This window comes from Pezoporus wallicus, unplaced genomic scaffold, assembly GCF_028554395.1.
Source record: "Pezoporus wallicus isolate ANWC-B61680 ecotype Strahan unplaced genomic scaffold, APGP_CSIRO_Pwel_v1 scaffold_2584, whole genome shotgun sequence".
NCBI classification, from domain to species: domain Eukaryota; kingdom Metazoa; phylum Chordata; class Aves; order Psittaciformes; family Psittacidae; genus Pezoporus; species Pezoporus wallicus.
The window spans coordinates 7,838,014-7,865,137 of NW_026642851.1; the positions used below are offsets into that span (position 1 = coordinate 7,838,014).

Here is a 27,124-nt window from a genome sequence, read left to right on the forward strand (position 1 = left end):
TTTTACAATGCAAAGCAAAGGGGAAAAAAAAATGGAAAAGGATATTCTGTAAAAAAAAAAAAAAATCCATCTAGATTTCCTGCAAATATCCAAGACAGAGAAATAACATTTCAAAACATTGTATCCACTTCTCTAATCAAATACATGATGCTTCACACGCCATTTCCCAAACCAAGCAATGGCTTTTCACAATTGCTTCGTAAAAGAGTGTTTTCAAGACTTTCCAGTACTGAGCCTGCACCTACGTAAAGAAAAGGAACAGCTTCTGGAGGCAGAACTTTGTACTCATCCTCTGCACCCAAAAATTATATAAGGGTTAAACAAGAGCAACTTCCCATGCTGACATTCTCTTGATTCTTCTTGACTCTTTCCATCTCAGGGGTGACACTCACAGGTGTAGCTTTGCAGAGCTGTTCTTTGTACTGAACCTAGGAAACACAGCAGAAAGTATTACACAGGCACTTCTGCATAATCAAAATACAACACTGTGCTAAACCATTAAAGAGCACACTGATTTTGGATGGAAAATACCAGTCCTTAATAAATATCTACATCTTTTCACACGATACTTAGTACTCACCCTCTAACAGTTCTATTCCAGACAGACAAGTGATACTTTCAGCAGAAATACTTCACTCTCATTGATGTTAATCAAAGTGCAAGGCTAAAGAATTACCATTTTAACTGATTAAATTAGTCTTTGTGGCCAAACACCACAGACAGATTCACAGAGGCACAAACAAATTTAATACAGCAGAGAGAAGTGTGTAAGCAATGAAAATGGGGCACACATTGCTAATATTCTTCTGGTTTTCTTTAACTCTCCTCAGTTCAGGTGGATCAGAAATAGTTGTCGCACGATGAAGTTCTTCCTTGTATTTAATCTGCGCAGTAAATATTACAGATTATTAGCAATTTAAAGAAGATAAAGATAAGCATTAACACACAACAAACATTTTGTAATCTCTCCCTTACACACACTGCACAGATGGACCACAGCTATGAACAATATTGACCTGAAAATGAATGGTTATATTTCATTTCTGAAACAGGCTGCTAGGGTCTCCAATGCACCTGGTTTGATATAATAAAGCAGAGAGTGTATATAACATGCCTACTATCCTAAAACTCTTACAGAGGTTATATACATCACATGGGACTGTGGTTATCTTCATGATAATTGGGACCCTGGGTATACTACTTGGAGATATACATCACTTTGACCATGTCTTGGTCTTGCTGTTCTCTTGCTATTGAGTCTACCAGTCCATTTCAGAAACCAGACACTTCTTAAAAGGGTGAATAACCTCAAATTCTTATTTACATTCTCTAAAAGCACACATAGGCGTATCAGAGAAATGCAGATGTTTGGATGGATGATGCCTTCAAAGATGCTGTCAGATATTTACTGCTCCTTTTGCCACATTCAATCTCTTCTAGACAGCAGTATGTTTGGATATGGTAGAACTCCATAATCTGAAAGATGCACAGAACTAGAATTTCTTCAAATATACACCATATGTACCAAAACTGGAATTTAATGTAATGAAAAAGAATTGTAAGGTTAGGTGAATGTGGTAATAAAGGGAAGGGCATTGTATTTTCTGTTTTCCATATGCTATCCAAAAATCTCATCTTGGACAAATCTGTGCATTGTCTTTGTCTTACTGTCTGTTACTAAATACCTGTCCAGGATTCAGCACGTTGAGCTTCAAATCTTTTATGCCACAGTAAAATTAACAATCATTTACAGTGTTACAGCATGCTTTCTTTTTCTTTGCAATGGTAAAACACAAAATTCACAAAAACATTCAAAACTGTGTGGGCAGTGATGCATAATAGTTGGAAACATTTTTCATTAGTGAGACTCAAGGAAGGAAAAGTACTTTAAGAACAAGGGAACAGCATAATGAATTGATTTGTATGGTTTTATATTAATGTGGCACACAAAACTTCTGCTGAATACATTTTAAGGCTGTAAAACCAGGGACTCAAAAACTGGAAAATGACACAATTAACTTAAATGTAACCTTAGTTTTGTCCTTTGTACAAATATGTGCTATTTACAGCTTTTAATATATTTTATACTTTTTCATTCTTTTCCTCTTAAAGTGCTCTATAATCTTTTTTATCTATTATCAAAAGCTGTTTTTCTTCATTCATTACACATAATCAATGACCCTTAGTTAGTGAGTAATTTGCACGCAGACTATGACATATTGGTTTGGGTTTTTTTCTTTAGCTGCTCTAAGGTCCTGTTTGGATGACAGAATTACTGATTTCTTCAGGAGCTCTTCTTCTATGTGGTTGCTTGCTAAAGCATCTGAGTTTCTCACACACATTAATTCACTAATTTTGCTGTGAAATGAGGAAAAGGGAATTGTGACAAGGAAAAGTACTATTTTTACTAGAGAGCACAGACAAGTAACAACTAATCTGGCTACATAATTAAAAAAAAAAACATAGGATTACAAAGCACCTGCATTCAATTGGGAATTCCCATTAAACTGCAGTTTGCAAAACAGAAAACCAGAGCAGGTCCACTTCTATGGTAAATGATAAAATCATCTACTTTGGCAATGGATCTTTAGGTCTAGACACAGGGACTTGAATTCCCATTCTTGCTTTTGAGTATTGCCTTAGTGACATTAATAATACTCTCTAAGGTTACCTCTTGGGGAGGCAATTTCTCATGATTTAAAAAACTACAAATGTACATTCCTTCATGTGCCTTCATCTTAAGTCTCTTGCGGTTTGTTTAGACTGACTGCACAAACCCATAAGAACAATCATAGTTTGCTACCTCTGTGGATACAGGGAGCTTAGAACAAGATGACCTTAAGGTCCTTTGCAACCCTAACTATTCTATAATTTAAAAAAGGGAAAATATTTAACAAACAGTATCTCAGACAGACATTGGCAGCAAAGGAGTGGTGAGTCTAAACGACCTTGGATTCTACTTCAGCTCTTCTGAAAGGAAGCACCTATGCACAAGGAGCACATCACCTTTGCCCATCTTTCCCCACATCTGGCCTGTCCACTTCGACCAAGCCATTCTACACTCTCAGTTCCTCATTCCTGGCCTCCCTTTTTCCCAAATTCACTGCACCAAATCTCACTGAGTAGATAATTTCCAACTCTCTTCTCCAGACATGGTACTTCTGGAGAGTGCCAAATTTTTTAACACAGACAAAACAACTTGTTTTTCTCTAAGCTCACACTTGGAAGCTGCTTTGGCTGAAATTTATAAATAAATAAATAAAACCAAACCAATCCAAAGCACAAACCAGGATGGAAAATTTCAGCCCAGACGGTTAAGGACTGGCAAAAGAACTAAACCACTGGAAAAAAAGGGGGCTTTTCAATAGAGACTATTAGGTAAGCTCAAGAATTGGCAGTGACACTAGTCCTTAAAATGCTTAAAAATGTCCATTGCTTGAGTCTTAATCAGACCCCAGTTTTGTGGTGTTGACTGACCTATCACAGGGGTTTCCTCATGGATTTCACATATATAAAACCACAATTAGAATCTTCCCTCAAAAGCCTTCTTCCTAGTGCTGTTTCTAGACCTGCCTGTCCCTCGATATAAACAAATTTAAAAAAAACTTAGTATTCATAGCTTCTCAGTTCAGATTCGGTCGCAGTCCATAGATCTTATGTTTGCTTTTACTGTTCTGTGAGATCTTGACTCCAACTATTTAGAAGACTGCTTCTTCCAAATCAGTCATCACAACAGGTGAGATGAGCTCAGCCCTCTTGGCTGCCACCACCTTGTTTTTTAGGAGTTAAAAACAGACTGTTCTGATCTGTGTCTCCTACACAGGTCATCTGGACGTATCTCATCACTTTTGGAACATGACGCAATGTCCTTTTTTGCATGGAATGGTTTGTACAGTGTGTGTTATTTTGGTTTGGTGTTCTGGGGGTTTTTGCACTGCAGATGTGCTTCTATTCCACAGTTTCATTTAGTTCAGCAAATAGTTTTAAAGCTGTCCAAAGTCCTTCTGGCTAAATTCAAAGCTATGTGTAAAATGTTTAAATCTAATGGAGTCAAAATTGGCGTAATTTACCCTTCCTTTGGGACTCCTGTAAATTACACAATATAATTTCCCTCTTACTGTACAATATATTTTCCCCCTTACTGACATATAATTTAAAACTTTCTTGCACATTGCCTTTAAATTTGGCATTCTACACTTTTAATAAATATAATACAAGACTTAAGAAAATTCAAGTACACTATATATAATAAAGTATCTTTTGTAAAATATTAACTCTACACACAGACTAGCAAGGTAAAGGCAATGCTACTTACATCATACCACTAATGCATTTTGTGTTTCTCTTCATATGCTTTTGTTCAGGTGTGTTTACTAGCATACTGATCCACTTTTCATTCTCCCCTCTTCACTACTTAGGACTTCTGAACTAGCAAGAGCACTGTACACTATTTTTCCATTTAATTTTGAAGGGTATTGAGAAAAAGCAATAGATCAAGACTACTCCTAACAATCCTGTGTGTGTGTTTGTGTAACTACTCTCAAAATAAATGACTGCGGTAACCCTAAATCAAATAGGCAGCAGGAGATTAGGGTTTTGTTTCTAGAATGTCAGTAGAAAACTGGGGCGGGGGAGGGAGAAGGGGAGGGAATCAACAACAACGAAACAACCACTAGATAATTGCATGGGGTGGGGATGGGGGAGCAAAGCAAACAAAAAAGAAAAAATAAAAGAAACAAAGCAAAACAACTACAAAAAAAAACAACAAACAAAAAAAAAAAAACAACCAAACACCCTCAGATCAAGAAAACCTACAGCTTCGAGCCAGAAACACTAGTTTAGGGTTTAGAACACAAGATAGCTTGCACTGAATCTTCAAATTTCACTGTTACTCAAAATGACAAGATGAAAATTGATGGACAGAGCAGAAAAAACTTGCAAGTTTTTTTCCAAGTTTTATGGAAATTCCCTACCTGACCTTATTTTGTTGGGAAATGCAGTAAGCAAGGAGATTCTAGTAATCTAGGTGTCCAGAGTCCCTAATTCGGATTGCAATATTTAAACACAATCTAGTGTCACGTCTATGTGTTACTTTCAAAATTTATTTTTAAAAAAGCACCTAATAATTGCAAAAGTCATGTCACAAACATAAAAATGCCCCCAGAGAACTCCACAAAAAAAATTCCAGAGAAGTGACTAATGCACCTACAAGTGTTCTCTTGCTTGGCAGTCACTTTTCCAAGTTTGACGCATATTTATCAGAAGAGCATGTTCCACTTGTAGAAAACTCTCATTTTGATATTTTATTTTTAGTTGCCCGTTAAAATGCCAAAGACACTGGGCATACATAGATAAACAACATCAATTCAGAACGAGACTCATCAGATCCACAGATCAACTTGTCATCAGCATGTAAAGAGGCACCTTCTCACAGAGCTCGAGCCTGGACACAATTTCCCTCTTCTGAGTGCAGACTGTACCAACCTCTATGTGATACACACAGACCCAAGGAACTTGGCAGATTTTAATTTTTTGTGATATAATACATTTCTAAGTTGCTAATTACAACTGCTGTTCACTCTGACATATTGGGAAATATATCTCATGCTTCTCACTCTTGAAAGACAAAACCCTTTCCTCAAATATTTATTTAAAGGGTTTTCTTATTTTTCATTATTCTTCATTTGAAACTCCACCCCTGGACACAGAATAACTAAACTAGAGTGGAGCTCTAACTCTACTAAACTGGAGCTCTATATCCATAATATTACAGTGGAGTAATATTTGAATGAAGTGGTAAAGGAAAAGGTAGAAGTTTATGGAAAAATTATTTTACCACCATTTGCTCACAGAAGAATAATTAATGTTAATAACACTTACCGAACTAATATTCTGTTGATTTTTCTTTACTCTTTCAATCTCTGGAGTCTCTTTTACAGCTGTGCCAGCTCCTACTTCCTTCTTATAAAATACCTTCATTTCCCCAAAAGAAAAAGTAATTATGAGACTGTTAGCAGTGCAAGTACAAGTACTCACAGAACGGCTGGGCGATTTTCCATGCCCCAGATTGGTCTGACTATAAATCTTCAAAGAAAGCAAATACTTTAATTTTTCATAAATGATACCAATAATCAATAAGGATAATAACATTATGTTTGTTTTGAACTGGAACCCAGATAATCCATTATCATCTTTTAGACTGATCCCAAGCATTCGTAAGTATTTGCAATGATAGCTTTAAGTCTGAAAAGAATATAAAAATTTAGATCATAATCTATAATACTTTACAAATGCAACTTTATGTTTGCGTAATCTCATTCATTTCAATGTAACTGAACATGTATGTACATGCAAGATTTGAATTGTTGTTTTAATCTTCAGATCTTAAAACACTCTGAGAAGTGAACCTACACTATTATTCCTAATTTAACAAACTAGAAAACTGACATATTCATGACAAAATAACCACAACAGCCAAATCTATAGTCCAAGTCATGCAATTTTTGACTTCTGGGTTCAAGCCAGAAAGCTGAGGACTGCATCTAAAAACAAGGTTCACTTCTGAAAAGATACACATGCTGTTTAGATCATTCTCCTCTCTATTTCAATTGTTTCAGTAAAGGATAAGAAACAAAATGCATCAGTAAAATCAATCATTCAAAATTACTGAAAGAAACAGTAAGTAACTGCTCCACAAATTCCAAATGTGGCTATAATTTAAATAACCGGTTCATGCTGCAAAACTCCTAAAGAAGTTTTATTTGAATTTCAGTATTTGGTGTCACAGCTGTTGCCACTCCAGTAAGTATTTCCAGGCTGGTAGTGTAAAAACAAGTCTGATCCTGGAGTTCGTAAAATAAATCTTTATCATTTAGTACTTCTGCCTTTCTGAAACCAAGATTTATTTACCCTTTTTTTTTTCCTATCAATGAACCTTAAGCAATAAAGCATCATTCTTGATGCATTTCTCCTACTTCCCTGAAGTCCTCTGTAACCTAGAGTGACTAGTACTGCCAAATATTCTAGAGGATAGTGGATTATTTATGTCCACAACTCATTCTTAAATTTTCAGAAAACCTTTAACAATTTAGAATTTTGTTTTATCATGTGAGAATAGAGACAGTAAGAACTTGAAAATTCTTCTGCACCAACATGTCAGTACAAGGAAGAAAGATTTACATAGTGGACTGAACTAAAATATGCTTAAGGAGGGTGTGGTAGAAAATGTTGGAGACAGGAATTTTTCTATGAAAGAGATGACTGCAGAGTAAATATCCTATTGTAAATCATCTGCCTAATGAGTTAGTGAGCTAAGAGCAGCACTGATCTTATCTGGAGAGACAGTCACTTTTTTTGACCCTTAAGGCGGAAAACACTTGAGACAAAATCCAAAAATCCAAAGCCTATTAAGGGACATTAATTATTTTATATTGGGGCTGCTCCCAGTTATAACTTAGCTTAGTAAGAAGTAATTTACCTTTATAATCTAAATTGCACAGAATGCTGAAAAATTAAAACATAGATAAAAAAATGATAATTCAATCACAGCTATAAACTGCTTTCCCACATTTGGAGGATCCAGCTCAAAAAAAAAGGTGATCTTAAAGCAATTGCAAATCATCTCAAAGACAAAACATCTTTATTTCATATTGTTTAGTATACTAACAATGAGGGTAATTGTCATCCTTGGCACTGAAAGCTCAGACTGACCTACACAGCTGCAAGTTGCTCAGATGTGTCAAAGGCTTGTCAAGGCTTAATTAAGTAGTGGAAGGTTATTATATGCCTGGTGTCAGTGAGTCTGCACTGCCAGACACGCTGACTCATCTGAGGACTTCATCAAAAGCTATCAAAGACTGGAGCACGGAGGAAAGCAGATCAGTAGATCTGCTAGCTTGGATCCGCCTCTGCTACACAGAGTTTCAGCATTTTAGGATGCCAGTGATATGAGATACAGTAATAATCGCCATCACATTGTACAGCAGAGCACCATTCAAAACCAAGAGGCAACAGATTACAAGAAACAAAAGTGGAGCCAGTGGGCCTGTCAACAGCTCCTATTAAAAAGATGGAGGTTTCAACTGCTCTCATGTGGAGGAAGAAAAGGAGCAGGTAAGGCTGGAAGACTTTATGACAGAGACCACTACCTAGAGCAACCTCAAAGACTTTTCTTCTCTCCCTGCGGGCTCTTACTTCCCTAGTGAAGCTGCAGTGACATAGGATAGCTGCAAGTAAACACCTCTGAAAGAAACTAATTGACCTTCTACTCCTGCGGAGCTGGAGAAGCTGAGAATACTTCTAAGCTAAAGAACAACATCTGTGTCAGATAATACAAAAATATTTAAGTAACTTATGTTCCTTTCAAATAATTTGCTTTATGAGCATTACTTATTCTGCCATAAAAACCAGACACTAACTGGACAGCCTTTGGTTCCAGACGCTATATTTACTCCTCTTCTCTGTTATATTACAAGCAAAGCCAGAATTACAAGCAGCAGAATTAATGGGTCCAAAAAGGAAGTGGAACTGAATGCATCCCAAACTGGGCAATTTTAGAGAACCAAGCTCATAATTTATATTTAGGGATAATCTGAAACTTAAATCTAGCATAAAATTAAAACAATATATCCAGTATAACATAAAATCATTAGACATAAATATTTATGAAACTTGATCTGTTCCAATTTTATGTTCTGTACATATGATAGGAAACAGATGAAAAATCTTACATGCACAGTAACAAGCCTTACAAATTTTTTGTCCTTTTAAATAAAGCACTTCCTGGGGCTCGATGGAAAAAGAAAAAAAATCTTCATTTAAAAATAACTGTGGCTTGGCAAGGTGGTGTAAGTGGTTTAGCAATTCAAAATAACACCTAGAAAAACTGGGCATTTTTTTTTTTTACTGAAAGAAATGAGTGATACAGCTTTTGCCAGGAAAATTATGCAAATGGTTCAAAGGATTTTTACTCATAAGTTCCCTATTTCATGCTGCAGCACAGGAGAGCCTATTTAAACTGAAAAATATCTGAAAAGTTGCGAGCAAAGAGAGAAGCACTATTACTCACTGAGCTGATGTTTTTCTGAGTACTTTTTATCCTCTCCATTTCTGGAGTGTCTGGGACAGTAGAATAATTACACATCATCTTCTCTGCTTCATCTTTGTACATTTTCTGAAAAATAAATTTAAAATGTCTATTTCTTGCTTTCTTGGAGGCTTTCAGAACAACCAAACTGCAACAAAAGATGCTTATAGCTGATGAGCCTCAACGTCCTTGTACAGTATTTATTTCAACCTCCCTCTCCTCCATGATGCTGTTATTGTTTGTGTGGGACAGCTGACACTGTGTCCCACACTGATATATTCTCATATGTGTAATATCTTTTCCCTTCACTGTCAGGGTATATCTATAACCTTATTTAGGTAATGCAAAAAGACCTATAAATAGACGTAAACAAATACAATTTACATGGCATGACAGGCCTAAATACAAACAAGAATCAGGCAGTAAGATGTTTTACTACATGTAAATTAATTTAATATAAGTACAAAAGCCTCTACAGAGCTAGAGAAGAGGTACTTTGAGAAATGTCTGTCAAGCACTCATTGGTCACACAGAATTAAAACATTCAGTCTTTGAAGTATGCCTACCTGGCTTGCTATTTCTGATGCCCTTTTGACCCGTTGTATTTCAGGAGTATATGGGCCAATTTGCATTCCTTTTCCTATAATTTCAGTCTCCAGATCCTTTTTATATTCTTTCTGAAGAAAAAAGAAAAAGAAAAAAAAAAATCAAAACAACTGTAACTAATTCTACAGTTATTTGTACGTCTTCAATGTCTTCAAAGCTATTTTGAGAGCACTGTTCAGACTTTAAATAAATTCTTCAATTTCTTTAATTTAATGTTTCCATTGTGCATAGCTTATTCCTTTTAGCCCAAGTATGTTCAGTAGATTTTATGGTTTTAAACATCTCGTTATGTTTTACTTCCAAAGTAATCTTAAAGAGATTAATTTTGTACTCACCTGGCTTACTATTTCAGAAGCTTTTTTGGCTCGTTGTATATCAGGAGTATCCGTGCCCACTCCCATTCCCTTTCCTTTAATTTCATTTTCCAAGTCTTTCTTGTATTCTTTCTGAAAAGAACAGCATTGTAAATATGTCAGACAGCCAAATTCTTAAATTGTTCCAACTTTAATCTGTGTAATTCCACTGAACATCATTCTTAAAAGACCAAATAACTTCTGATTCAACAGCACTAGCTCTGTAGGATCTATCTATGAGACACCTATGCTATGGCTGCTGACCAGTTAAAAAGATATTTTAATAGACTTCTTCAAATCTGATATAGCCTTTCACATCTACCTGTCTTTGCAGCTTTTGCAGCTGCAACCACAGACATACATAAACGAGACTTTCTCCCTCAGCTGTGCTATGCAGGACTGGGGTCATAAGGCTTTGTTATCTCTCCCATTCTGTGTCTTGTTTGGTCCTAACCAAACAAGCAACTGTTTAGACCTAAAAGCAGTAGGGCCCACAGCTACTGAATACACCCCAGGCCAAGCATGGTTTGTGAGAAACAAGCACAACCTGCAAAAAAAATGACAGGCCAGAGTTTTGGGAAATCTTAATTTTTCCCATATGCTGATTATGCAACTTTTTTTTATAGTGTCAGCTGTGTTCCAGGAACAGGTTAGGTATTTGGTGAAATTTGTAGTAGTGCTACTGCCTAGATTGGTCATCACTTGGAATTCTCAATGACAATAATTTGTTGCATTCTATCAAATGGAAAGCTTGAACCAGGTATGATACTGACCGTGCTTGCAATCTCTGAAGCTTTCTTGGCTCGTCTTATCTCAGGAGTATCTGGACCAACATCCATGCCCTTCCCTTTAATTTCTGTTTCCAGGTCTTTCTTGTATTGTTTCTGTAAAGGCAAAACTTCATACATTATACTCACAGTAGCCAGAGAGTTACAGGTAGATTTTTGCACAAGAGACACAATTTTAAGATTTAGAGCCAATCAAAAATCTTGAGAGTCATAACTCTCAAGACTCTTGGCAATCTTTTGTCAGGAAAACACAACAAACTACGGGAGGAAAACTTTAGGAGATAGTCACTGAGCGTACAAAACTCTACCACTGAGTTTTTAATTAGTGGAGGGGGGAAAAGGGAGAAATCAGTCTATACAGCTTGCTACAATTATCCTCTAAAGTAAAATGGAAGTTTAGCTCTGCAGAACATAGTGTAATAAGCTGGAACTTAGTGTCAGCCTAATTGAAACACATTTTACTTTAAAGAAAATATTTTACTTATGAAAGGACTATATGTTAGAAATTTAATACCATACTGAATTGTTTCCAGTGAACTTTCAGAGCAGGAAGTTGTAATTTATTCATTTAATAGGTCTTTCCTGAACTACAGCCATTAGGCAAGTGGCAGTACTCATCCATGATTGCTGCTTTTTCCTCACAACATAAATTATAAATAACCAATAATCAGGAAACAAAATGAATATTTCATCTCCATCTTATCCATGCAAAGATATATTTCTTGTTCATCAGCAAACTATATTAAAATGTAATACAGAAATACTGTATACAATAGTTGTAATTTTTTTTCAATAAAAAATTAATAGCTTCTCAGGCAGTTCTTTTTCTGTTACTATAGTAGTAATCACTCTTTTTCTGTTCTAGTTTACCTCTGCCTGTGGAAAACAAGGGTGTTTTTTTCCAAAATAGATACACATACACATAACTAAAAAAATTCTTCTTACTTTTCTTGTTAATTATTTTTCAGGTTTAAATTAGTTAGAGAAAGAAGTAAAATATCTTTCTTCTCAATGCAATGGTCTGGTCACTTACAAGAACAAGAACAAAAAGACTTTCAATCTTCCATTGCTATCTCACTCTGATGTGGAAATAAACACAGCAAAACCATTCTCTACTTTGCAAACCACAGTTTTTTGCAAGTATAAGTTAACCTGTGAGAAGACATCACCCATCACTTCCCCTCTGCTAAAGGTGGAATGGCAGATATTTCTTCCCAGCTGTTTGCCTAAAACAGCAAGGGAAAGATAATCCTGGGAGTTGCATTTCTTTACAGTGATCAAATTGGCCCTATGCATGACATTCCCTCTGGTTCTTATAGCTCAAGAAAATCCATTTCTTCAGGAGCAACTCTACTTTTCACAAGTAGAATAGTTTGTTTGCATAAAAGATCTTCCCAAGATGCCTGGCAGTTATTACCAAAATTTATTTGCTGATAGGAGGTACATGATTCCAAAAACCTCAAAATTATTTCACTGACTTTTCTTTACAAGTCCACTAACAGTCAACTCTTTTTCCCTTAAAATATTAACAATACTATCTTATTAACAAATAAATAGATGGAAAAATGAACCTAGTTTTAAATACTCTATTGACCCCAATATTTCCATTGACCTTTTAATTGCCTGAAAATCTGAAAGTTTTGTTGTTTTTTTTTTTCCCCCACAACTTTACTATATTCTTAAAGCAAAACAGAAGGAGTTCTAGTATCAACACGTACTTATTTTACTGTAGATCATGTAAAAAAAAAAAAAAAGAATATTTTCAGTCGAGTATTACATAAAGAGTGAACATTCTGTGACATCAATAAAGTTGACTAGCATAACATACCTCATTTAGTATCTGAGCTGCATTTTTCACTCTAATCAAATCTGGTGTATCTTCAAACACTGTCATTCCTTTTCCTTTCATTCCTTCTTCCAAATCTTTTCTGTACTCTTTCTAAGAAAAAGAGAGATTTCTCCACTTACAATTGTGCACAAGATCTTGAAAAGAAATGCCACTTATTAAATGTCTCAAGGGTCTCTTTGAAATTTCTATGAAATATGAATTAACAGAAATACATTCTCCAGAGTTAAAACAGAATTGAAAATTATGAAATGTTAGGGTACAATGTTGAAGAAGTGAAAAGGTTTTAATGTCAGCACATTTTTTCCTGTTACGGTCTTGAAAAATAGTGTTCTTCTATACAGAGCTAGCACATTGCTTAGGGACCTCAGCTGCCTCTCTATGGGCATTTTAACTGCAATAGCATTTGCTTTTACAGACTAATATATGCTGCATAATATATGCAGTTTTTACCTCTGTTCCACTAATGGTATCACAACCAGGATGGATAGCCTGAACACTACACTAGGACCTGTTAAAACCACTACTTGATAAACTGTAATACAGATGCAGAATTCTCTACAGTGCAAAAGCAACAAAATAAGCTGGAACACAGCTGACACTATAAACAAAAAATAAAAAAAAATCATTTTTAAGAACTCCAGGTTCACTTTCTTTGCTTCATGTAATACCTTAGTTTGATCATAAAGCTTCACACAAAATACTATGCTACATCTTTGACTATGAAGAAATACATCATTTCGCTGAATCTTGAAAGAATAATTAAACCTATGTAATCTTTGGGTTTGTTTTTCCTTGAATGTGAATATAAACTCATATGCAATTCATGCAGTTATGCATTAAAATGCCATTTCCATTTTCTCATATTCTTCCCCTCTGGCTTACAAGCATAGTTTAGTCTCTAAGTAATAAGTCATAAAACTTGTGGAGCTAAGAATTAGGAAACATCTTAATGCATGTAGCACTATGGAGGGAAAATACATCAAAATTTTCAAAGATGAACATCTACAACTATGCTTGCACTTACCACTTCTGCGCACATTCAGCATGCATCAAGATTAACTCAATTAAAAGCAAGTATTTGCATTTTCCTCATTCAGTAAGCATATGAGTCATGTACGTGCAGAACAGTACTGAACAAACCATACCCAGCTAGAGACTTGTCTACCTGGCAGCCTAGCATGAAACCAGTTCTAGCATGAAAACCGTTCTGAATTATATAAAACTATTAAAGTTTGAAGGATTCTCAGTTATGGAAAAAAAGTGGTTTAATTTATAATGCCACACACAACTGAAGAACAGTGGACAAATTTCAAAGAAACAGGCATTACAGAAAAACTGCACCTCCTAACAAAATTTTCTTAAAGCAAATTATGTAATAAAACAGCTATATTAGGGAATTTTGATCTCCTTTATTTTCACCCATAACATGTATGATAGATAATAATTTCAATTAAATTAGTTAAAAGCAGCTATATACAGCTCAAGGCATCTATATAACCAGAACAGACTATCATAAACCTGAAATAATTACTCAAAAGGAAAAACTGCTATCTGGACATGAACAGAAACCCTCTTTTCCACTACTTCATCTATCTGGAAAGAAAATTCCAGGCCCTCTCCAAAACTGTATCAAGCAGATGTCTTATGTAGCATGCCTGGAAGGTCACCAAATCTGGGCTATTTGAGCCTGAGGGAGGAATAAATTCCAAAACTGAAGCCCTCAGAGGGAATTTTCTGAAAACACTCAGTTTTCTATGGAGTCATCTGATTTGCTCATTTAACTCTATTTTTCTGGTTCAGGTGTACTAGGCTTTATCATTTCCTTATGCTCATATGGAAATCTCAAGAAGTATTGATTCTTACTACAGGACTAATCAGAATATAAAACGACATGCAGCGATTTTTATTCATGAAGTCACTTTTGTATTTAGCTACCAAGTTAACTGTGAGTTTTCAGCACTCAGTACCTTGTCGTGATGCCGCAACTTAACAACACCAAAAAAAAGAAATAAAAATCCTCTACCTCTTTCAGAAAGTTAGTGACTTGTTTTATATGCAAGAACTCTGGGGTCTTGTCTAAATCCATTGAGGGTTTTCCCTTGATCTCTTCTTCAAAATCTTTGCGATACATTTTCTATTGAAACAAAAACAACAATTAGTGGTAGACATATGTGCATTTCCAAGCATATTTCAGAAAGAACACTGCAAACAGACACAGAAATGAGTCTTGCCATAAATTATCACATTAATAAGCAACTTTATAACTCATTTCATTACTTAGATTATCTTTACAAGACACAAAATTTAGACAAAAATACATATGTATAAAATTTCCAAAGAGAATATTTAACATTATGTATGAAAGAAACCTCTTGGTTCATAGAGAAAAGAGAAGACAAATGGCACACAAAGTAATGGTTTAAACACAGAAAAGTTTCTACCAAGAGGATGAAATCATCCATTTTTCATGAGACACAGCAAAAAGAATTGAATCAAACTGCAGCAAAACAGACACAGGAAAATGCTCCTTTAGGATGGATGGTGAAGCACTGGATTAGAATGCCTGGGAGGTCACAAAACTTCCATTATTTGAAGTTTCTATTAAAAAGTTAGAAAAAAATGGCCTGACACAGAACAGCCAGTCCTGTTGTGCAGCCTGGGCACAGTTGTTCCCCCTTGCTGAGTTCCCTAGGGTGAACAGACAGGAGCACATTTCAGTTAAGGTGTGGGGTCAGACTGGCCTGTATGGCTTCGCTCGCTCCCATCTAAAAAAATCTCCCTCGTTAAAGACAGAATTAAAGGCAGAAGGTAAAAAAGTTAGCAATCTCTGATCTACACAACCTTTTGAGCTTCCGCTCAACTAAATTATGCTACTTACAATTTGCATCTAGTTCTAGAAACAATGTGGCTTTTTAAGAAAAAACGTATTTGAAGAACTGAGCTACAGAATAAGAAAACTATTCAGTACTAATTCTACCATGTCCCCAATTTATAAAACCTTTACCATCTGCTTCACCTGTTCTCTTAACCTGAGAACAAGATGTCTGTTAGCTTCTCTGTTGATCTAAATTTCACCAGCTCAAGCACACATTTTTACTAACCTCACTTTGCATCTTTTGAGCTTCCTTTGAAACTTGATACATTGGTGTATCCACAAACTCCAGCATTGATCTGCCTTTAGATTTTTCATAATTCTCTTTGTACTTGACCTAGGAAAATGAAAATAAATGGTGTTAACAGCTGAGAGAATGTGAGATCTGACTGCATGCTGTGGTGGCAGACAGTCTTAGCCATACCGCTTAGAGGTTTTGAGTTGGAAGACTCCTCCCCAGCTTAACCTGCTGGAGAAATAGACAAGGAAACTTTTTCTGGAGTCATTTATTCCTTTGCTTAAAAATATCAGACCTAAAAATGGTAAACATTGAAGACAGTATGGGTGAGGAGCATCAATCACAATCCTTAAACTAATTGTATGATTTTGGCTGAATGACCTATATCTAGACAGTTGGCAGCTTTTTAATAGGTTCCCCTGTCATGTTTCCATTAAACACCACATTTACTGTAACAACAACAAAATCTGTTTCACAGCCATAGCCCAGAGGTCTCTCTTTCAGGCTCAGGAGCATCACTCTGAAATGCACTTTTATTTGTACCTGTGGGAGGGAAAAAGGAATGAATGCCTTCATAGGGTGCAGTCTTGCACCAATATTCCCCTCCCAGCTGCCAATGACCATGATATTAAAGCTAGTAGCAAAATCCCATTGAAGAACACAGGGTTATTACACCCCCATGCAATTTCATGCTAACGCACAAAGCAAATACACTTTGTTTGGAAACCTGCAGAATTCTGAACTCATTCATTCACACTCTTTTGACTAAGATTGGCAAACCTCAAATTAATCAGTGCAGTGTATGACAGAATATTCTACACAAGCCATAAAGGAAAGCAAATATCTACAAATCAAAATATGATATTCAGAATGAATAATATCATTTTAATTTATTTGTCTCTACAAAAATAGTGATGTCTGTATTTGAGAACAGTGATCAGACTCTCTTTCCTAGTCAGGCTTCTACACTAGGTTTTGGTCCTGAAAAAACAAGCTCCCCTTCCTTATGGTGCTTCTGATTGAATATGCACTGTACATCACTGTAATCTGTCATGCATGTTTGTGCCTGATTTAATCACTGTTAGAATGCTGCATTTTTATCTTTGCAACTGTCCTGGGTTCAGCAGCAGGATTCAGCAGCAGGAGTGCTGCTGCTGAACCCAGGACAGCAACATGTATTTATGCTTGTGTATACCTGCCTGAAGCACTGCAATTTCTTTGTGATGGATTTGCTTGGTTGTATCCAGGGTGAAATCATAAAAGCCCTTGCTTTGCTTAAATGATTACTTATATTCATACTGGAAAAAACCTATCCAAGAATGTTTTCACAAACAAAATCCAAAAGGTTTTGCAATTTAAACACCATTTTAAATAACTATGGGAGAAACAGCATAAAAGAAACTGTATTTTAGGCCTCGAGTTCTACTGCTAAATTTGAAATTAAAATATTGTGAGGAAATGAAAAAAGGGTATGATAAAAAAAAAAACAAACATAAAACTCTCATCAGTTCCTAGAGAAAATGCTTGTCTTTCCCATCCAAAGCCAAATGTTTATGTTCGCAAGAAAACAAACATCATTATTTACATCTGAAGTGCAAAGGAGCACATATGATGGTCTGGGTTTGCCTCCTAGTGGAAGTCATTCTAAATGTCGCACACCAAAATCACTTCTGTGGAAGCAAACAAAAATAATCTCCATCTACAGATTCTGATTTCATACTTTTTACTCCCTTTTACTCCATTCCCCAACTAATGGAATAAAATTAGAGAAAAAAACCCTATAAAATCAAATGAGGTAAATCACATAATCTTTTGCTACACTAAACCACAGGCACCAGATCCAGTCTCTTATGTCCTGTTCATTCACCCTGTTCCATAAAATGAAACACAAAACACATCTGTGTACCTTTTTTTTTTTTTTATCCTGAGTTCATAAGCATCTCAAAGTCTTTACAATAGGGACAGATTAAAAATGTGCCAAACAATAAACTTGCTGTCATACACATATCAAAGTTTTAAATTTTGTGTCTCCACCATTCATGCCAAAGAGAATGAATTACATGTATACCTGCTGTAGTTTAACCCCAACTGGCAACTAAGCACCACACTCCCTCCCTCCCCGTGGAATAGGGGAGAGAATAAGAAGCTTAAAAGAAAACTTGTAGGTTGAGATAAGATCAAGAAAAGAAAGGGAAAGGGAAGGAGAAAGGGGAAAGGAAAGGAAAGGAAAGGAAAGGAAACAACAAAAACAGATATATTAAACCCAAGCGAAGGAAATGAAAAGCAACTGCTCACCACCAACAATCCAGCTTGTTCTCAAAAAGGATCCCCCCATCCAGCTCTCCCCCTAGTTTATATGCTGAGCATGACATCATATGGTATGGAATATCCCTTGGGTCAGTGGGGGTCAGCTGTTCTGGCCGTGTCCCTCCCAGCTTCATGTGCACCCCCAGCCTGCTCGCTGGCAGGGCAACATAAGAAGCTGAAGAGTCCCTGACTTAATGTAAGCACTGCTCATCAACAACCAAAATATCAGTGTGTTATCAACATTGTTCTCAACCTAAATCTAACACACAGCACTACCTCAGCTACTAGAAAGAAAATTAACTCTATCCCAGATGAAACAGGGATAATACCATATGAGGGGAAAGCTCCAGGTTGTGAACTCTCTCCCTCATCAAAAAATGAAAACAGGATAAGTTCTATCTGTCAAAAACAGTCTGTGTGTGTCCAAACATGCCCATCAAGCTCTCCTCGTAACTGCTGGAATTTATTCTGATGGAAGCTGACGTGTATAACAGCTCTGCATTCCTGTTAGACATGTATACTATTTACATAGATTATATGTTTCATAAAGTTGCACACACTTCTACACTGTAGGTCAATCAGCAAACCAATTAAATCAACCTTATTAGTTTACGGTTTAATTAACCATACAGTCCAACATGTCACACCAGAGCAGGCATAGCTTTGTTATGCAAAAGATGAAGAGAAGTATAAAGTTCAAGGGAGAAATGTATAGTACAGGGAAACAGCTAAATTGGGCAATTAGCTCTGTGTTTCAGAGGACTAAAAAAAATAGCCCATATGATCTGACTTTGGAAATCAGTTAACAGCACAATCAAAAAGGTTGTTTCCTACAGTGGAAGCAGACTACAAGAAAGATTTGGTATGAGCTGTGGAGAGACAAGGAGGACACAAGGAAGGTATTGGAAAAGCACGAAGAAAGGCAGGAGAGTAGGCCAAGTTAAAAATCAAAGAGAGTACATGGGGGGGTCAAATCTAAAAAGGATTTTGAAAACAGGATTTGTGTAGAAGACAAGTAGCTAGTGGAGACCTTAGGGATTGGCAAAGCATTCTTCTTCCTGCTTGCAGCAAGAAAAAATATCCACCAGCATCTGGACAATGCAAAAATCAGAACCTCAGTATTTCGAGTCCTCAGAAGAAGGCATAGACAATATGAATCAACCCTTCCTGAGCAACAGAAAGAAATAAATTTTGCAAAAGTGAGCTGCCTTAAGGGAAGTCCAGGTTTCTATCTCATTAGAGATAAGATAGCAAAATGCTGAAGTTCATTCCGTGGGTCTTCATTTAATTAGCAAAAACAATGCCAACCTTACTTTACATTGAAAGAAACTAGAATTAGGCCAAAATGTCATGAAGAATGCAGGAAGGAAAGCTATCAATTCATTACCCATAAAAAAAGGGATAGTCAGTGTTGGCTTCACAAATTGGAAACAGTCAAAAAGCAAGCTTCAAATCATGAAAAAGTAATACAAAAAATCAAGCACAGATGGGAAGGCTGGATTATTTTTATTATTTTAGGCATAATCTTCACAAGCAGGCACTGACTCAGAGAAGACAACCCAGTATGATCCTAGCCATTAGGGCTAACTCTTTGTGTGTGAAACATTCACCTCCTGCAGACTGCGAGCAGTCTTCCTTCCCAACACCACCCACTCACGCCTTTCCACAGCAGTTCTGCGTCCCTCCTGTGGTTTCTGGAGTAAAGACAACAAGTGCAGCTAACCAGCCTACACACATGTAGTAGAAATATTTTGGGAACGGGAGAGAAGATTCAGCATAACACAGAAGCCAGGGGTTTCCCATCTCTTCCTCCCCATTTCAATCCCCATCACTACTCCATGTCAGACCACCAGCCCCACCAAGGGGCATGTTTGTTATGGGGCAGAATGGAGTGTGTGCCTATTTCCTGACCCAGTGCAGGACACCTCAGACATTTAGGAGTAGGAAAAAGGTTTAGACAGAGAAGGTCGAAAGGAAGCTGGCACTCAAGAGGCTGCTTATGGCAGAAGTCAAATTAAACTAGCATAATGGTCACTTTTGTACAGAGACTTGCAGATGAAAGCAGTAAGTAAAATCTTAGGCAAAATGAGATTCACAAGGAAAAAAGTATCTTATCAAAGTAAGAAGTGGACAAAGTTTCACAAGTAATGCTCAAGTACCAGAAGGGTGCGTGATTCTTATCCAGTATATTAGTTCTAATAACTGAAATATCTCTTCCTAAAAGCCCTTTTTCCTTCACTACATCCCCCAACTACTATGGTCATAATGCTACGTTCTACTGGCTATGAAACTGTGAAGAAAGTAACAAATATTTATGTATCCTAAAAAGAGTATACATACTACATTCCCTACCAAATATATTTTTCAGATCATTTTTATAAAGGCAACTTACATTGCTATGAGTTTTGCTGATATTTAAAGCATGGTTTAAATATAGCAGGTTTGGCAGATCAGAAGCTGGATCATGTAGGTTTTCCAAATCTTTCTTGTAATTCACCTGGAAAAAGAATTTAAGTTATGTAAAACAAAGTTTAACAAAATAATTCACAGCTTCATATTACCATGTGACCGTTCAGAAAGAGAAAGCATTAAGTGCTTGCCTGAACAATCTCTACCAACCACTAGATGGTGGTCATTTACTATTATTTGGAGGATAGGAAACAATAAAAGATTCCTTCTGCTGAGCAAGTACTGGGGAACTACTCAAACTTTTCCTCAAAAAATGATATTTACAACAAAATCGTGATTTCTATGACTTTTCAGACTGTTGATTCTTGTTCTTTTTCTCTTGATTCAGGAATGAAACTAACTGTCCAAATAAAAAAAGTTGTATATAAATCAGTTAAAGAGAAGTGCTTCTGTAAATTTTATTTAATACAGATTGCTTTCAGTAAAGATATACAGTCACCTACAACAAAAGATGATCACTTAATGAAGTAGTAGAAAATAACTTCCTATCAGCCTACAGTAGGATTTACCATTCTTCTGAGAGCTGGATGTCCATCTTTACAGGAAGAAAACCAGCCAGCTTTACCTGTCTTAGATGACAAAACTTTAAACCAGTATCTTTAGTCACTTCCACACACATACCATGCTCTTCTCTGATTTAGACTTCAAACCATCAGCACTCAATTCGCATACCTCTTCTAATAGTTATTACTTCAATTAACTTTTTACTAAACAGTTAGATTTTTGAAACAATTACATATTGGGTAAGAGCCTTGCCAGAGCCAGGCTCTTCTGGGTGGTGTCCCACACTTTGGAAACGCCAAACTGCAGAAGGCATGTCCCTTGGCTATCTGGGATCATGGCCTCAAAGAAGAGCTCATGTTTTTAGCATTAGAAACACTGTTAAATATATCAACTCAATAGCATTGTCACTCCATATAGATGCTTTCTCCAATATGGCTCCAGCAGCAGGCACCCATTGCTGAATCTATGACTGGTGTACTTTGTAATACCATTCAGAGGATCAAACAGCAGAATGAAGTCTAAAAGACAGACACATAAATCTGAGCTGCACATACAGCATCCTTCCACAACCACTGGAGAAATGCCAGCACTTTGCTCCTCCTGGAATCTACAACAGGTCAGAAGAATTGCCCCTATATGTATTTTTCTTTCCCAAATACAAAGGGACCGAGTACAAGACGATTAGCTCATAGTAAGCAGTCATACCTTTTGAAACACGAAGTTAAGCAAGATGAATCTCATCTAAAATCATTATGAAAAACTCTCCAGGCCTCTGGCAAAGGGCTTTGTCAGAGGCAGAGGAAGAAATGTGTAACATGCTGTACCTGCTAGATAGACACACTGTATAGCAGAGGTTGCAGCTCAGAGTAATTCGTAACATGGAAAAAGAAATTCTGTTTGAGAAAAAATATTAGGTTTTCACTATGTAAATACATATAAAATACAAAGCAAATTCACTTACATCACTTGCCAAGGTGGATGCAATCTGTGCTTGCTTGAAGGAAACACTGTCAAGAGGATTGTACTGATGGCTCTTCATTTCCTTACTGAACTGCTCTTTGTATTTCACCTTCCACCAGAACAAACATATCTAATATTAACATGTAGCATTTAAAGAAGGCACAGAGAATTCAGACTACAAAAGAGCTTATTAAAGGCAATAGCCTTATCCATAAATCTTTAAAGAGTCAAGATGTTTAAAGAAGCCCAGTTTAGCCACACCTGTGACTCTCTCATGCTGGTTTCAAAGTCATTTTTCTGTATCTGAATTTTACTAAAATAAAAAAGTAAATTTTAGTTTGTCATATGCGATTACTGGTGCTGAAGCATTTATAAAAAGGAAACAGAAACAAAAACCATACGACTCACCTGAGTAATCAAATAAACCAGAACTGTTTGACTAGCAATAATAATCTACTGAGAATCATTCAATTCATAGTTAACATAATAAATGTGGTTTTAAAGAAAAAAAAAATAAGATTAATAAATTATAAATCTGGTAAAATAAATCACTTGTACATTTTTCAACCACTCGAAAGAGGCATATCAGAATCAAACTTTCCACTCAGCCATCTTCCCACCACCAGGTCCACGTCACTCGCACTGAGTCAGGCTGTCACCAGAGCCCCCAGGTTTATTTGTAACTCTGACAGAAATTTCCCATGAGACCCCCAAGGAAACTCACTGCAGTACAGTCCCTTCTTGGGGACAATGCCCACCTCATTACAGTGTTAGAAAGCACAATTAAGTGACTGCCTGCCATCACTTTCACTCTCTTTTCTTCTTGTTCAAAAGAAAAAGAGGAAACTACAACACATGTAAGAGGAAATAAGCAATACATAAATGTTGACGAAATGACATTAAAAGAAAATAAATCACAAAAAATCCATACAACCTGCTGAAGAATTGAATTCAGAATCTGAATATATGAAATCAAACAAATAGTAAATCTCCCTCCTTTGTCCTCCTTGTTGTGCATCATCATCAAACATCTGGGCACTTTGCACACATGACTTGCTTCTTTTCAACAGCTGGGCATCATGCAGGAGAATAAAACTCAGTCTGAATTACACTGCTTTTATGAATATTAGTCAGACACCTGATATCTGAACCTATGCAATATCCGTTATAATTTACCACGCTCTGCATTAAATAAATACACAGCTTTTTCCTTACTCCTTTTTTCTCTATTCCCACATGCATGTCAGATAAAGTGGTTAAACCACCTCAAACAATCTCCTTTTCTTTTATTTTTTTCTCAGCTTTAGTTGTGGGAAGAATTTTCTTCTTCCCTTTTAGTTCTTCTTTGCCTCAAAAGACTCTCAACATGGTTTAGCTTACATAACGTCATACTTAGCCACGATGCCCAATATTTCATTAATGAGGATAACAAGAAACTAACACCAGGCTACCCAGACAGACACTAAGTGTTTATATTCAAGAACCACATTATGATTCTAGCACTTATGTTAATTTTTCAAAGGAAGGAAATTCAAAAACGTTGTTACTTTTAAAGAGAAACTTTACCTGAACGCATGATGAGTTCCATGAATCTTTCACGCTAACTGTAGAAAAAAATATCTATTGCCTTCTGATAGATTCATCTGGTTCATATTGTTTGATATTTGCCTTGGCTTTGGATCAAGCGCAAAGGCATATATCTGAACATACAAAGACATTGCCTTTGTCAAAGGCAAATCGACATTCTATGCAAGCAGTAAAGGAATAAATCAGTAGGCTTTTCTCTTTTAAAATGTGTATCTAAATCTTGCCTTCTAATAAAAATCAGGTACTGCTGGAACATGTGATTCAGAAAGTCTCTGAAACCAAAGATCAAGCTTAGCATGGTAAGCAAAATTATCTTTTACTGCTTGGGCATCAGCTCATATCATAATGACACCGTGAACAAGAGTTTAAATATCCAGCTACTGCAGGCTGTATTCTGCCCAGCCAACAAATGGCCACAAACTGTGCATACAAGCTGAATGTACAAGGTGGTCCTTGATATTCTTTCTAAGTGTGAAAACATCAGTACTAAAGGGACCTCTCTTCACAACTGGCTTGCCATATTCCAGCTGCAGCCATTTCATGCCATCTTTTGAAAGGTTATTTTAGCAATACATTTCAATCTAGAGATTTCAGTAATAAATCCTTAACAGTGTCATTTCAGATCACACTACTACTACTGAAGGAAAGAGGGGAGCCAGTAAACCCAGTCTTCAGAGGGCTGTGTCTCCTGATGTCGATGTACAGGAGGGTCCCAAATTTAAGGAGACTGACAACCAATCCAACTATAAATGCTCCTGTTGGATTGAGGGATGTCTTAGTACCTCTAGGCCCTAATGACTCATCTGCCTGCTCTCCTTATTGCCTTTGCTCTCCTCCCCAACACCATCACACATGTCACTCTGGTGCAAAATGGAGACCGCACAATAATATCAGATGACCCTGGCAGTATCTCAAGAGCACTTCCAGCAGTAATTTAACTCTGATGTGTCATAGGGGATTCATCACACTGAAAGTTACACACCCATTCACTTTCTCTTTTACCAGTATTTTCCTGTTTCTTTCTTCCTTTTGAAAGAAAGCGTGGGGTGGCAGAGGGCGAAGAGAGAAGAGCAAGCCCATGGATGAGTCACTGTGAAGTAACTCACACGGTATTTATCCTTCTTTTGAACAGAAGAAAGTCATGAATGCAATTTAAAGGGGAAAAATAAGCCTGAGAGAAAGGCTTCTGATTAAAAACAAGGCAAAAAAATACTTCATCAGTGATTTCTAAAACATCCAAAAGAGGGAGGTCTTAGCAATGCTGTAACATGGCAGAAGAGCAAATAAAAAGCCAGAGTAGAAATGACATTTGTTAGTGGAAGTTCTCTACAAATTTCATCATTAACCAAAAGCTTTATTTTAATGAGAGTTTAAACGATGGCTACTTAATTACCATCTTAATCAAAGTCTTAAATTTGTTTATTTTTTTAGAGTATGTAGTAGGGATTAATTTAAAAGAAATGTGTGGAGGTTGCTCTCTAATTATTGCTGAAGGAAGAGCAAACTTCGCAGGCTTTTAACACAACATCCCTGCAAAACCAAACTGGAATTAAATAAGGCATGGGTAAACAAACTTCTCATCGGCTTTGCACAAAACCGATAAAAGTCAGAACTGCAGCTGGACAGAGCAGTGTCTTTTGAAGCTTTGCAGCAACATTCCTAAATCAATTCTGTAGTTCAAAGCTGTTCACACAGGGAGTGTTCAGTTTCAGAAGTGGATGACATCACCCACTGTTCAGATTTACAAAGAACCTACAAAAATTGAAGCATTCAACCACTGGGATCCCAGGATGAAGCAGACACTTGCAGCTAAAGCATTTCCTCATGAATACATGAAAACATATTAAAAATAAAAAAAAAAAACGAAACAAAACAAAACTTGTCAGAGCAAACAGATATTGAAGAAAATGTTACATCAACAAAGAGCTAAATTAAAATATTGGGTTGCTAAAAGCACTAGCAGAGCTTAACACAAAGACAGACTAGGAAAATCCTAGGCTCTTTGTGTTGTTACTCATAATCTCAGAGAAGGTATATTTTGAAAAATATTCTACCTCTAACAATTTTATCCCTGAAACAATAAGCACCAGATCCAGCATGAAATACAAATACCCCAAAGTATTGATCATAAAACCAATTATTGAACACCATAAGGAAAATACTTCATATCAGCAGCTCTTTGAAAAAGCTAATAAAATGCATCAGAAGACAAAAAAAAAGACATTAAAAAAAATTTGTTTTTATAAGAAATACAAAAATAACCCAAATTATACAATGTACATTCAGTAAATTGACAAGCTTCAAGTTTTCACAAGGGCTAACACAGTTTCTGTTTTAAATTTGGTTTAAAATCAACAGAAAGGGGTTACCACGTGCTGTGGGTAAATACACTAGTTCTGGGAGCTATTATTTTCGCTGCTGCTGTTGTCAAAAGCGTTGTTAAAGAAAACCTTCAAAAAAAAAAGAGAGAAGAAAAAGGAAAAAGAGGGGAGAAAGAGGGTTCGTTGATTTCATAGAGCCTTGAGTGCCAGTCAAACATTAACACTGTTTTCTTCGCTTTGTTTGCCTTCCTGCTTGCCTTGATTGCTTTCTCCCTTCCTTACACCCATACACCCACACTGCCTGACCTCTTCTTGCTCCTGTTCTCCATACTCCCTAAATTACCTACCCATATGCACCACATTAAAACATGTTATCATCTTCTCTTCCCATTACATCCATCAGAATTGTCAACTTTGCAAATTTACTGTGAGGGTCAAATAACTAATATTTCTATGCATTGTCACAGTTTATAGATTCATGCTATTAAGGGAGATTACCAACTTTCGGCACAAAAAGTTTATAATGCTCCCATTTGCTGAGAAACAAACAGAAAACCTAAAAGCCAGAAAGTCTGGACACAATAAAGAGATTATTAACTTCCCTATTTTTTTAAATCTTGCAATTGTTACAAGCCTGCTTCATGATCCTTGATGAAGAGGACTGACATGGCTGACCTATATTCAGGGCTCTTCCTCTTCTACAGCACAGGTGCATTCCTCATCCTACCCCACAACCCTGCTCTTTGGATGCAGGGGTCATCTTCATTTTTCTGTGCTCTTGATTTATGGTCACTGTGTCTAAGTGTTATAATGATTCAAATAATATATAAAAACATTAGACAACTCATGGCCACTGCCTTCCCTTCCTAGGAGCTTGGGAATTGCTGAGTGCATTCCCCGCTGCTGAAAGCAGCCTGGTGTTTACAGTCTCCATGCTGATGTATGCAGATGGCTGGCAGCAGTGACAAGCTGAAGCATTGCCTCCCTTTCTGAAAGTACGTATGTTCCCTATCACACATTGCAAGCAGCCACAACAGTGTAGACTGAGAAGAAGACAAGAGAAGAAAGGATCCCAAAATATGGACCCAGGCCCAGTCGCTGCAGTATTTGGACCACTGAGGTTCAGTAGGAACCTTCTTTACAAACAAGCTGTAAGCAAGCTACATTTTGTCAACTGCTCCGCTC

The 27,124-nt window shown here is 36.6% G+C and overlaps 1 protein-coding gene across 6 annotated transcripts in view; it reads right to left on the reverse strand.

Annotated features, from left to right (window-relative positions):
- Positions 1–27,124, reverse strand: part of NEBL (nebulette) — a 247,158-nt gene that overhangs the window by 34,668 nt on the left and 185,366 nt on the right. For 4 of the 6 annotated variants that reach the window (XM_057432779.1, XM_057432777.1, XM_057432782.1 and 1 more), the window contains 12 exons: positions 22,033–22,140; positions 20,491–20,595; positions 15,783–15,890; positions 14,705–14,815; positions 12,661–12,771; positions 10,818–10,928; positions 10,027–10,137; positions 9,652–9,762; positions 9,068–9,172; positions 5,881–5,973; positions 792–884; positions 335–428 (listed from right to left, as the gene is read on the reverse strand). The exons of the other annotated variants lie outside the window; for them this stretch is intronic. In XM_057432779.1, the coding sequence (XP_057288762.1) occupies positions 335–428; positions 792–884; positions 5,881–5,973; positions 9,068–9,172; positions 9,652–9,762; positions 10,027–10,137; positions 10,818–10,928; positions 12,661–12,771; positions 14,705–14,815; positions 15,783–15,890; positions 20,491–20,595; positions 22,033–22,140 (1,261 nt within the window). The remainder of the gene's footprint in view (positions 1–334; positions 429–791; positions 885–5,880; positions 5,974–9,067; positions 9,173–9,651; positions 9,763–10,026; positions 10,138–10,817; positions 10,929–12,660; positions 12,772–14,704; positions 14,816–15,782; positions 15,891–20,490; positions 20,596–22,032; positions 22,141–27,124) is intronic. 6 annotated transcript variants of the gene reach the window in all.